The sequence below is a fragment of the Micropterus salmoides genome, unplaced genomic scaffold (assembly GCF_014851395.1).
Source record: "Micropterus salmoides isolate LMB-PRFRI ecotype aquatic unplaced genomic scaffold, ASM1485139v1 Ms_hic_scaffold_16, whole genome shotgun sequence".
Classification (NCBI taxonomy): domain Eukaryota; kingdom Metazoa; phylum Chordata; class Actinopteri; order Centrarchiformes; family Centrarchidae; genus Micropterus; species Micropterus salmoides.
In genome coordinates this window covers 2,090,700-2,104,269 of record NW_024040707.1, presented here as the reverse complement: position 1 = coordinate 2,104,269, position 13,570 = coordinate 2,090,700, and the positions used below count along the sequence as shown (strand labels likewise).

The 13,570-nt window shown below is 40.3% G+C and overlaps 1 protein-coding gene across 7 annotated transcripts in view; it reads right to left on the bottom strand.

Annotated features, from left to right (window-relative positions):
• Positions 1–13,570, bottom strand: part of itpr3 (inositol 1,4,5-trisphosphate receptor, type 3) — a 155,683-nt gene that overhangs the window by 122,369 nt on the left and 19,744 nt on the right. For all 7 annotated transcript variants that reach the window (XR_005444780.1, XM_038721803.1, XM_038721804.1 and 4 more), the window contains exons 2-4: positions 10,770–10,840; positions 2,414–2,535; positions 1,473–1,559 (exon numbers count right to left, since the gene is read on the bottom strand). Coding sequence is in view for 6 of the 7 variants with exons in the window: in XM_038721803.1 (XP_038577731.1) it covers positions 1,473–1,559; positions 2,414–2,535; positions 10,770–10,840 (280 nt within the window). In the remaining variant the exon portion in view is untranslated. The remainder of the gene's footprint in view (positions 1–1,472; positions 1,560–2,413; positions 2,536–10,769; positions 10,841–13,570) is intronic.

Sequence of the window (13,570 nt, the reverse complement as noted above, 5' to 3'; positions counted from 1 at the left end):
TAATAAGTATTAATGACTCTGAGTCAGTCCCACCAAATGTCTGATGTGGAGTAAAAAATAAACTTGTAGTCGGTGCATCCTGATGGCCGGTGGTGTGAAACTGTGTTCGGACTGAGCAGGAAGGAAACTGTAGAGACGGCATCAAAGACACAAATGGACACAAGTTCATTCTTGTTGGAACAAATTAAAGTCCCCATGAAACGGAAACCGGAGTGCTATTTGCTTCCGGATATTTACGTGCTTGCTGTTAAAACACGAAGCTAGGGAGGGACTTTTCGCAAATATTGATTGGCGTTTGCAGTAGCCAATAGCGCTGAATAAGCGTTACGCCCCCACGCCGTCTTGCAGACTCTGTGCGGACTACTTCCAGCCCGGACCAAACACATCATCCGAGACCGACAGAGGCCAGTTTGACGAGAGGGAATACAGTACAGAGGAAGTTTTCTTGCCGGGTTTGGGTCTTGGAATCCTGGACTGGATTCAGCTAATAGGACCGCTAGCAGCCCGAAACTAACTAGCTCCAGATGCAGACAGATAGTTAGCAGCATTTAACGGTTTGGCAAAAACTAAAGCTATCTGTCCATCCTGAACCTCTATAACGTAAATTCCCCTCGGTCCTGTGTTCACTGGGAGGCTGCTAACGTTACCCGCCATCACCCCACACCTGGCCATAAACTTTACAAACCCCCCCGGCCTGGAAACCTCCGGGGCTTGAGTAACATTAGAAGTGTAACGGTAAATGCTAACACTCCCCCAGTGCTCCGAGCTCCCAGTGCAGGCAGAGCCGGCTAATATGACAGCTAACTGAGCTAACTAACAGCAGCTAACAGCAGTTAGCTGTTACTTTAGCAACAAGTAAAGCTATCTGTTCACCAGCAAACTCCGTAAATCACAGATAGCTGAGGCAGGGCAGCTGGGGGACATCAATTTTGATCAGTTGACAAAGATGTGTTTTTGTTCTTGTATAGTAATCAGTGAGGTTTGGTGGTCGGCCCCCAGAAACACTAAACTCATTGTTGGGCCAGATGCTGGTGTATTGCTGCAATAAAAACAAATAAACATTTCATGGATTTCATTTCAAAGACATGGATTTTGATTTCATAGGGACTTTGAGGCAAAGATCAGCTTCAGTGTAAATTTTACCTTTATCTCAAAACTATTTGAAATAATTTTATGAATGTATAAGAGCCAAAGGTAAAAGAAAGCACGCAACATCTGTGAGACCTCTGTCCCTGCACAAAACCCTGCATCAGTCAATCACAGGCAAACAAAGCAAAGTAAAAACTTCATGTCCCGTCATGGAAGAGTTATAAGACCAGCGGCCTCTCGGCACACACATGTAAAACAGCTCCCATCCCTCCCACACAGGAACAAGTTTTGTGTCTCTTTGTAGTAATTAAATTTTTTGTCTCCAGGTTCATGTTTAACCTTTTAAATGTATTTCTGTTGAAAAAGAGGATTATGTCATTTACCTGCAGGACAGTTCCATATTTGACAACGTCTCCGTGGACTTTCCGGTTTTCCGTCTCGTTCTGCTTCTGCTCGAGGTTGGACGCATGCTGCAAGACACACACAGTTCACTCAGTTCAGCTGTAACGTGGCGTAACATCTTCATTCACTCCACTACAGCCAAATAACAGCCGACAACAGCCGACAACAGCCGACAACAACGAACTCAGATTATTTGTAGTGGTAGTTCCAGTGAGGGAAACTGCTAGCTTAGTCCCATCAGTCAAAGCAGGGCTGTTCCTGGATCTGTCTTATAAGAGAAGGCCTTCAGGACGATGTTTATTTTATTTTCATGTATTTATTTAAAAGGGACGCTGCTTACTAATGAACATATTAACGTTGCAGCAATGTAAATATGCCAGATTTAGCCAAAGATTTTCACTTTGTCTTGAGCTGGTGGTTCATGTTTTTCATAAACAAACAAATTTTCAAATGTACTAAACATTTTAACTGATGACCTACGATTATTAGAAATAATATTATTATTCACTTCTCAAAGTTACACTTAAGCCTACTTGAGTCTCATGTTTTACCTGTAAGACTCCAGTTTTAATGCATTTATTCATCCTCTGTAATGTGAAAACATTTCCACACAGTCAAAAAATAAAAAGTGTGCATCCTGCTCATAGTTCAGCAATAAAATCCTCTATCAGCTGAAGTGTTAATCCCTTTTTCCAGCGTCTGGTTAAACAGTAATTTAGTCGCCGGAGAGTGTTGGAGCTGCCGGTAATTTTGAGACAAGACTCTTTCCAACCTGCCATGCTGCGTTGTTATGTGATTCAACATGTTTAAAATCGACTCATGATGAGGTTTAGGGGGCAGCCCTCATCAGAAAAGAAAATCCAACGCTGACAGTGATCTGATTTTCTATATAACTGTGCAGAAATGCGTGCGTGTGCGTTACCTGTAGTTTCTGCAGCAGAACCACGTCAGCGATCTTGTCCTTCTCATGTTTGGCTTGTTTGGCCTTCCAGAACTGCTTCTGGGCCGAGTACCGACTCATGGGACACACCTTAAACAGGCAGTCTGAAGATCAGATCAGAACAGAACAAGAGATCTGAGTACAGTTCAGTTCAGCGGGACAGAAATAACCATAAGGAATCACCTTATGTAAACCTGTAAAGGTTCTTCAGTTTTATTATTTATTAGGGTTGTACCCGACTAAGGATCGAATCAGAATTGCCAAGTCCTGGGAGGGGGGGGGGTAATCTAGAGAAGGTACAGTCTCTATTCATTCAGCTTATACTGTAAATTTCCAGCTAAACTGAGGCTTTTTGAAGACCCTTTCCTCTCTCTCTCTCTCGCCTGTCAATCACCAGTCTTGTGTTTTGCTTCATTCCACGCTGCCTACAACTACATGGACGTCGCGGTCCCTCGCGGTTCGGTCCCTCGCGGTTCGGTTCCTCGCGGTTCCTCTATTTCAAGTAGCCTACTGTTTAAAAACAATATAATATTCTTTGTGTGGTTCGTCAACGGTGATAAATTATCCAAAAGTCCAGCGAGGTGCGGACAACTCAGCACAACACCAGTGAAGCTGCAGCTCCATCTCTGCAAGTGTTCCTCCATTGCCACCACATGAATCCACGCTACGCCTACACATGCGCACCCAGGGTCAGGGTTACAATTTGGGATTTATATGCGCACTTTTATTGAAAGTTTTTTCTATTTACATGTTTATTTACAGCATTACATGTTGAAATGTTTATTGTAACAGGCTGTATATTAACTTATTGGGAGAAACCTGGTAGTTCTATGTAAAATCTGATGTTGAGCACCCCCATATCGCCAAAATGGCGTGATCCTTGTTTCGCTGTGAAGCTTCGACTGTAAGATTGACAGTCGAATTGGGCGCCGCCCATCGAAGCACAGAATCTGCGACTATTCGGGGTCAGCCCTATTATTTATATTCTCTTTACATTAAAGCATTCTTTAATATTGTGGAGTTATTTGAGGTCTCACTGTGATGGTTGGCTTGAGGGATTAGTCCCAGAGTGATGGTCGGTCAGCGGGCCAGCACATAAAACCAACTGGCTGTTTTGGTTTCAGGACATCAAACTGGTGAAGCATCTGACATTAAGCCGATTTATGTTTTCTGCTGCACGACCAAATATAGTCTTTCTGTCTGCGAGCCGATTAACCAGCAGTGACATTAAAGACGCAGTGAGATGAACACTTTAACTTAAAAACTGGCAACCTTTGCAGAGCTACTTAAATCTATCCATAGATAAATATGCTGAAGTAATCCCTGCGTTCTGTCACCTCCGTCAAATCGTTTAGTTTTTTTTACAACTGCTTACACACAAAATCTTTACATGTCACACGATTTTTGAAACCTCTCAGTCAAAGAGCAAAACCTCACCTCAAATCTCCAAAACCATTAGCTGTTTCTCAGCCTTTCACTCAGTTTATAACTGCATAAAACGCTTTTTTCAAAACACAGCACGCAATTCTCTACCAAAGACACAAAAGACTTCACCTGCTCTGTATGAAAAGTGCAACGAGATAACTTCTGTTGTGAAGTGTATGAATAAAAGAAAGAAATCCTAAATTAAACATAACAAAAGACAGAAGCTAAAACAGGACGTAATGGGAGGATGGATGGAGAAATTCAGAAACTCAAATAAAGCTGGAGTGAAAGCATATAAGATAAAACACAAAGAGAGAGGGGGGGGGTAAATATTGACTCTCCTCCAGCTGATCCTGAACGTTAAAAAACATTAACACTGTTTCTGTGTGTGTGTAAGGCAAACATAATTTGCCTGTGTGTAATCATTCTTTATCATAAATAGACGTTCAGGTTTAAATTCATCTTGACTTAAGGAAATGAGCTTTTAACACACAGTGGATGTTTATTTTGAATTGTGTGATTAACTGCATGTAACTGATTCATATTTAAAAACATTTTAGTGTTTTGATGAAAGAAACCGAGAAAAATGTTAGAATAAACTTGTGAAGCACAATGATGGGAAGCAACCACATGTTTTCTAGTGTTACTTTCATCAGAAGAAACTAAAACTCTAAACACATTCTCACTCACCAAAGCGTATTTTGCACTGTGATGCAATTGTGTTGCAAAATGGGCAACATATAAATACATGCGGCAAAAGTTAAACACAACTACAACACAGCTGTCACCGTTTACACACAACAACTCTGAATTCTGCACACTTGTTTCTAATCATGTGATCAAACCACTATGTCAATGTCAGTATTTACAGTACACTATATATTTACTGTGCTAAGTTGTGATTACTATACTTTTAAAATTGGAAAATGTGTTTCCTCTACGCAAATCTTTTTTTCTGTAACTACATGCCCTGGACGCTGTGTTCTTAATTTTTTGAGGTAGTGTCTAAAGAATGCTGTGTAGTGTTTTACCTGTTGACTGGCTGTGTTTATGTTCTGAAAGCATTGTTTTATTTTGCCAGAAGAGTCAGAAGGGGTTTTGCGAATATTTAAAGTTTTGAGAATATGGGTGAAGGTGTCAAAGCAATTGTGAAAAACTGTAACATGCAATATTGTTGACGAAAAATGACGAGACTAAAATGTAATTCATAAAATATAAACGTTAATAAAATCTCTCTTTCTTTTTGTCAGTATAATGAGGAGACAAAATATTACAAGCTGTCTCCTTTTAAACTTTCACTCGAACAGCGTGTTCATTCAGCTGTATTTTTTTCTTCCTCTGCTTTGCACGCTGGCTGACCGAGGCGACGCCTGGTGGGCGAGGAAAACGTTACTCTGGAGAATGAACACAACATGCTAGGGAGAAAGAGGCGCTTAGATATTTGGTCCCATTTCAAATACAGTGAGGCGGACAAAAAGAGTGCCAGATTATATATATATATATAACTGAGGTAAGTTAATGTCTCCTTTGCAATAAAAATGAGAACAAAGCTAAAAATTTTACAAAAAAATTGATCTATATGTGAGATGAGTGAAATAAAATGATAAATATCTCTATTTTGGTTTGAGCAGATTGACCAAAATGCTAATCAAAATGATACTAATGAGTTAGAAAAGACTAAAATGATGGTTAATGACTAAAACTAGACTAAAATGCTTTTGATTTTCTTTTAACTAAAACACCCAGACTTTTAGTCAACTAAAACTTGACTACAAAAATAGTAGACAGTGGACTAAATATGATAAAAACTAACAAGGACATTGGACACAGGACTAAGACTAAGACTAAATTTTATAATGGCTGACAAAATTTACAGTAGGTACGTCCCACTGTGCAAACAGAACCTGTTTTTGTTTCCTAATTTTCCAAATTTCCTCCCAGATTTTTGCTTTTTCATCCAAACATAATGATGAAAACACAAATGTGATGTTAATGTAGATGCTGGAGGTTAGCTGGTTATTAAAAGGTGTAATCACAGAGTCACTGCACTTATAAAGGCATGACATCCCTTCGTTAGGATCAATTACCTGAAGACTTAGCTAATCAACTTTAAATAAATAAACACAAGACAGAAATCCTTGTATTTGGCAACAAGGAGGAAAGAATGAAAGCTTTGGAGCGTTTTGGAGGCACAGCACAACTTTTTCAAGACGCCGTGGTTGCTTTGATACATAATTTCCATGGAGGCGATGTGCTGCAAGTAGGCTACCTAATTTTGCTGAATGTAAAAATGTCACCACAAAGTACCCTACGTTAGGCCTACTTGCTCTGGTTCTTACTCTGCACGAAGAGAAGGCTGAAACTTGTGGAGCGAGGGGACGGACTCGCCGTACGTGGGTTCATGAGATTTTGCGGACAAGGATATACCTCAGCGAAGAGGCACATCGTTTCGTTCAAGAGCTGAGATGGCACGGCCCTCCAGCACTGTGATTGGACAGCTGGGTAAAAAGTGACATTGACGAGCGCTGCGTTTTTCCCAAAGTTGAACATTTTTCAACTCTCTGCAACCGGAAAAAAATGCTCAGCGTTCAGCGTGAAAAAGACGCTCAGCGCCTCGTCACGCTGCTGGCGTTTTTACCATGTTGTAAAAATGCGGCGAACCCATTGCGATGAATTGAAAAAGACGCTGGCCTCAGTAAAAAACGCTTTGGTGGAAACTTAGGAGTTGGCTGTTAATTTTTTCAGTAAGTACATTTTGTTTTAAGCCTGTTTGTCGCTAGCCAAAATTAGCATCCCAGCTAATATCACAGTTAATGTAAATCATAGAGGCACCTTGCTAACCAAGCTAGCTAGCTCCACTCGTTCCAAAAATACAAGATGGTCTGGATGGTCCACAAACCATCGGGGGACGTCACGGTGGCTGTGTCCACTTCTTTGATACAGTTTAGTTTGGCCCTTTCAGATAGGAAGCGATTGGGGCTGCGGTTCAGCGCAAAACCACTTAAACTATTTTGACATTTGACGGCGGCGTGCGCGTGAGGTCGCTGTGCTGTGCTCGCGCTTTGCTCGGCGCAGCAACGAACCGCCGGGGCGCAGCGCAAGCCATTGAAAATAATGGGTTTCACAGCAGTGCGGTCGTCGCAGTCTGTCTGAAAGGCCCATAGGGTTTTAACAGACTGAGATCTGAGACCAGCAGCCACATCAAGAAGGTTTAGTTCAGCTTTTTATCTGAAACAAAGAAAGAAACTCATTCAGGCAGGACCACTGTACCGCTCTCTTTTCTGGTCCAAACGTTAGACGACTTCAGCTCTTTCAGAACTAGAACTCAGAGAGCTGAGCACATTATTCTAGTTCTTAAATCTTTACACTGGCTTCCAGTTACTTATAGAAGAGATTTTAAAATGCTGCTGCTTGTTTATAAATCAGTCATCTCCAAAAGACATTTCTGATCTCCTGGAAGAATATAACCCAAGTAGGAACGTTAGATCTTCAGAACCTTAAGTCTGAACCAAAGAGCTGCTCACAGATGGAATAAACTTCCTAATGATCTGAAATGCACTTTCAAATCTAAATTAAAAACTCTGCTGCTCTCCTGCCTATGATTGGTTGTTTTTTCTACTGCTCTTTTATTTGATTGAATTTTGTATTTGGGGGAATTTACAAGTTATTACAGCACCGTATGTATATTTGTACTTTATTCCATGTGTTTTTTATTTCATTTGATCTCGTTTTTTTTATTTTATTCTGGTCGAAAAGCACTTTGAGTTGCGTCTGTGTTGGAAATGTGCTTTTTAGATAAAGTTGCCTTGTCTTGAAGCTTCAGTATTATTACCATGAGGCACTTTTAACACCAAATTACTGTTATCTCACCTGAAAGCCCTCCGACGGTCTGTCTTTGTGCTCTGGATTTAAAGTTCGAGCTGTCAGTCACTCACTGTGATCTACTTGTAAACTAGTTCATCCACTAAAACACAGAGCAGATGGTGCAACATGCTGTTATGGATATATTTGTGTGCGTGACGTCATCAGAGAGCAGTCGGTGGAAAACGTTCACCAGCAGCCTCTAAAGACAGAAGTTGGACTCACATCACACACACGTCATGCATATTTTATACAGCACATTGGAGGCTTTCGTGGGTACATTTGGTTTTTATAGCAGAGACCTGACCCAGGTCAACTCCAGAGGTACTCGAGCGCTCGGGCACCAACATGCAACTGTGAGCAGCGGCAGGCGATGATATGTGTGGGGTCAGGAGAACAGGGGATAACAGATCTGAACTGTGAACTGAGCCTGTGTGCATTTCTTTATTAAAGACCCCCTACAGACATTTTTGATTTCCAGGTATCATAGCGGTTCTTAAATGTCTCTTATTTATGTGGTTTAGTAATGGTTTTCTTATGATGTGATTTGATTGGCCTCTTCTGTAGTAGTTTATGGACCAAATATGGTGTCACCTACGTCTCTTATTGGACACTGCCCTTGCCTCTCTGCCAGTTTAGGACGATTGGCCACAGCGTTATTTCTTCCCCACATTAGATTTTCAACAACTCTGCATCTGATTGGCTAGTACTCATTGCCTCGGTTAGTTTGGTTGATTAAGGTTAGGGGTAGGGTGGGGTTAGGGCAAGTGGGAACCTCTGGGTCTGAAAAGTGAAGCCAGAGCTGAAATGCTTTAAACCTGCATTCTCTTTAACGACCAGCAGGGGGCGACTCCACCAGCTACAGAAAGAAGTGTGATCGTAAAGAAGTCTATGAGAAAATGAAGAGTAGCATGTAGCTGCAGCACTGGAGGCTACAGTTTCAGGACTGTAATCCTAGGACCGGAACTGCATTGCTAGGACCCTTGTTTACTTTGATACTGCCGGCTAACTGGCTGGCTAGCTAACTAGTGTTACTCTTGACAACCCCCCGAAGCCAATTACCTTCACCACAACCATCACCGAGTGTGTGCCTAAACTTAAGCCATTGATTATATGCATGCCGACCGGTTTACCCTACAGTTGCATCATGGACGACATGCTAGCAGACGGGGTTAACCTCCTTTGTGTTGCTCTGCATTACCACCACTACTGCACTAGATGGCGCTGTCACAAAAGAACTTCGGTCCTAGAACTGCGGTCCCAGGATTGTGGGGGTGCTGAAACTGCAGCCTCCAGCACTGCAGCTAGATAATATTGAAAATGATGCTACTTGTCAGCTGATTTATTCCCTCAGTAAACACTTTCCTGATGAGTTTATGGTCTCAGTCGCTAGTTTCAAGTCTTCTTCAACACAGCATGATGTTCATTTAGTAAATTATGGTCCCATTTAGAGGAACAGAGACCAGGAAGCAGGGGAGGCTTTAGGGCGGGGCTACAAGCAGATTGACAAGTCAATGGCGACCTGTCAATCAGGATAGAGGCGACTTGTATCCGCTGCTCAGTGTAAATTTAACCAGCGTCGCTGAAAAAGCTCATTAGGAGTCGGCTGTTCATTTTTTCCAGTGAGAACATTTTGTTTTAAGGCTGTTTGTTCCTAAACTAAATTTAGCATCCCAGCTAATATCACAGTTAAAGTGAATTACGGACGCACCTTGCTAACTAAGCTAGCTGGCACCAGCCTCTCATCCACGCCTGCTTCCAAAAAATTAAAATGGTGCCAAACTGGAGGCAAAATGGTATTTCACAAAAAAACAGGTGACGCCACGGTGGCTACGTGTACTTCTTTTATACGGCCTGTGGGTTATGGTTAGCCAATCAGAGGCAGAGTAGGAGGCAGGAGTTGGCGCAAAGCTGGTGTCCGTCAAGCAAGAGCTGTCGAAAAATTAGTGAGGAAATAATATGTGTAGCCACATGACCACTCTTAAAAGTTGTTTGTAAATGTGTTTTATGATGACCCGGATTAAGACCAAAAGCCAAAACCTGTCGGTCAAACAATAAAGTTATTCTAAACTACAAGAGAGTTTTATCCTTGTTAAAATCTCCTCCTTCTCCCTCGTTGAAAAAAAGATGCAGAATCTGCGAAAATACAATTATTTTACGTTTCTAAATTCAAATAGCTGGACACATGATGCCCCTTCTTTCACTGAACAGTCCATCGTCAGTGACCTGGAGGCTCAAAGCGTCCACATCACAGTGCACTCAATACTGACTTTATCCAGCCATCACTGCAAATGAAGGATCAATTAGATAAAACACCACAAAGCATCTAACAAATAACTTCTGACATGCTCACAACTGAAATGTCAAATATTGTATGTTTTACTCACCACTAAATTTAAAACAGGTTCTACTACAAATAAAAAAGATTATGTAGAATGTATATGTACATACTAAATGTTGTACAGTGTTTTTCCTGATGTTGTGATTTGGCGCTATATGAATAAAATTGAATTGAATTGAACTAAATGCGAGGTGGAACTCCACTCCACATATCTGGCTAAACTAGCTTTCTGATAAGATATTTATGCAGAGGGAAATTGTTGTGCAGCAGCTGCAGTACCAAGTAGGAAAGTGCAAAAATCAACAAAAAAATCCAGGCATCAATACGACCACTGTAGATAAAAAAGAAATATATAAAGAAAAATAAAGCCATGTATGTTTTTATTGGTAAATTTATGAAAAATAATTTATTTTTAATTAATTTAATATAACTTTAATCTCTGAAATCAAAGTCACAATTTCACAAGAAAAAAACTTAAATATTCTCTGAGATTATAAAGTCATAAATTTGCAGGAGAAAACACAGAAACCACTTTTTTTTCAGATGTGCTTGTGTTATTAACGGCTCTATTGAAAGCAGGCTATGCAGATGTTACTAACAACAGCCGGTCACTTCAGTTGTGGGTGGTGAGTGTTTGACAGACGTCGGTCCTTCTCTTTCCATTAATCGCTGATATTGACTGAAACACACGACACACAGACTTGGTCCTACCTCTGAACTTCTTTGGAGGATTCTCCAAATCTCCAGCAGCTGGTTCAACCACACAGCGGTCATCCACCAACCTACGGACAAAAACCAAAGGTTAGTTATTTCCCGTGGCATTTTAAGGGAATGATTAATAGATTATAATATCAATGTCAAAATAACATGACAGCCTCATATATACCTTTTCAGTTAAAGTGAAAATTCAGGGATACTCCCAAGCTATATATAAAGGCAACTTTCACCCTTAAAACCCATTAAATCGTGGAGGTGAGCCATTAAAAAAAACATTAATATATTACAGTCCATTCATTCATTTACCCATTACTGAACTCCAAACTGAGATAAACTTTTGAATTTGGATCATAATTTAACAAAAGGTCCTTTTAAAGTACAAATTAAAGGGGTACCTAAAATGTAATCTTATTATTCGTATTATTCACCCTGAACCCTCCATGCGCACAAAATCTATTTAAATAAAATATTAAAAATTCAAATAAATGGACAAAATAAAGTGAAGTAGTCGGATCAAATCCTTCCTCAGCACTGCTTCATTGAATATAGTTTTTTTCTGTTACCGTTTTAATAATTGCTTCAATATTAATGTAAATTGTCTGCTACATATCAGAAGAGAGTTACAAACTCAATCTCACTCTACAACCTGTTGTATTGTGACAAATAAATCTACCTTGACCTAGACCTTGTCCTGGATGGAAGTCTATGTTACTAGGCTGTGTGTCATAACTAGTTTCAGACTACAGTGCAACTTTCACATTCACACAGACGACCATGTGTCAGAAACAGCGACTGCTGAGCGTAGTCAACGCAAACTTCTCCGCTTTCAATCTGACACAGCCGAGCTCCAGAGCGATGATCTCCAGAACATGTTAACATCAGACAAGGGGGGTCCTGCATACTTCTACTCCACAGCATTTATTTGACATTAGTTAATAGTTTGTAGAGTATTAATAAAAATATTATAATTTAAGCTACCCAGCAGTATAAATAGTGGTTACGATAACGATATCAACAATGATAATAAAATAATTGAATATATATTATTTTAAAATTGGCCTTTCTGCATAATAACACTAATAACATAAACTTTTAAGTAAGAATTTTAATGCAGGACTTTTTACACTGTGGTATTACTACTTTTACCTACGTAAGAGACATGGCATACTTCTTCCACCACTGAAAGGCAGCGATGCAAGGCTTATCATATATCTTTCCACACTCTCAACTACAGCTGCAATGACAGAAATAGCATTAGCAACTATTTTGATAATTAATGAATCAAATAATTCACTTCTCAAATTTTAATTATTATTTTTTAAGTACAGAAATCTCAATATCAACCAACAGAAGACATAATCAGAAGGGTGTGAAGTGACTTGAAGAAATGGTTGTTTGGTCCTTCTGAAAAGATGACAGGAAACGACACGCTGCAGCACGGTGTTGCTGTTTGCGGTGACGCCTCTTCTATTTTTAGACACCCTTTCACACTAGACACTCTTTCCCCACAGCTGATCAATAAGAAGTTTCTACTGAAAGCTGCTGAGACAGAAGTGTGAGCGGCAGCTCCGCCCACACGCGTTGGTCACCTACACTGAGGACACCATCTCTGTTAGGCCTCACATACACTCAGATTAACCAGATCAACTACACTGCATTGATTTCTAAAACATAACACGGGCGTAGTTTTGGTTATAAAAGTGTTGATATGTGTCCATCCATCCATCCATTCTGGCAATGTGTTGTATTTTATAACCTTATCATATGTTTTTTAGTAACTTGTAGCTGAAGCTGTCAATAAAATTTAATGAAGTAAAAACAACACATTTACCTCCAAACTTGTTGTGGAGCATAGGGGTCATTTACACTGGGGACGGTGGGGCTATGTCCCCACCACATTTTGAAATGGCTGATTTTGTCCCCATCATTTTTTGAAAGCATTTGTTAAAAATGTTCTTAAAATAGCTTGCACCAAGAAATGTTAACTAACAAATGAAAATGCTTTGAGAAAGGTTGATTTGCACAATAAGAAAACATGCTTTGCAATATCGTTTCCCTCTAGACACCACCAACACATACATTTCTGCAACAAATATTTAATCTAAATAGTGCTAAAAATCTTCTAGTCTTGTTCTCGTGCATCGTCACGTCGCATGACCCAAATGTATCATCATGCCCCTAATCTGAGCCCTTATGTCCCACCACTTTTCAACACAAAGTGACGTCCTTGTAGTGGAGCATAGTAGCATAAAATGTAAGTAATCAAATAAAGCACAAGTAGGGTTGCAACGGTATGAGATTTTCACAGTACGATAATCTCTGTTTCACAGTACACAGTATTTTGTACTTGCCCAGTGTAGCGTGACATATATCTGTTTTACAAACTGAACATCAGCCTACTTCCTGTCAGCTCTTCAGTAATGTTAGCTTCACCACAGATCTCCTTACAGTGTTGTTTCATCTTTATTTTTGCCACTGTTCACAGTCAGCTTTAGTGTGTAAGTTTTAGTAAGATCTAGTGGTGAGGGTTGCTAATTGCAACCACGATAGCAACCAACTGCTCAGTCACCGCTCAGCCTCCCATTGCAACCACGTAGGAGAAGCTACGTTGGGGTGGACTTGCTAAATAGAACGTTTGGTCCTCCTTTCACATCTCTTCTTACGTCTAACAAACCAGACTACTACTTCTTCTTCATACATATTCAAAGTAGTTAAGAAAGCGCACTGTAGAGCAGTTTGTCCGTTTGGGCTACTGTAGAAACATGGAACCGCAACTTGGCAACCTCGATGTAAGA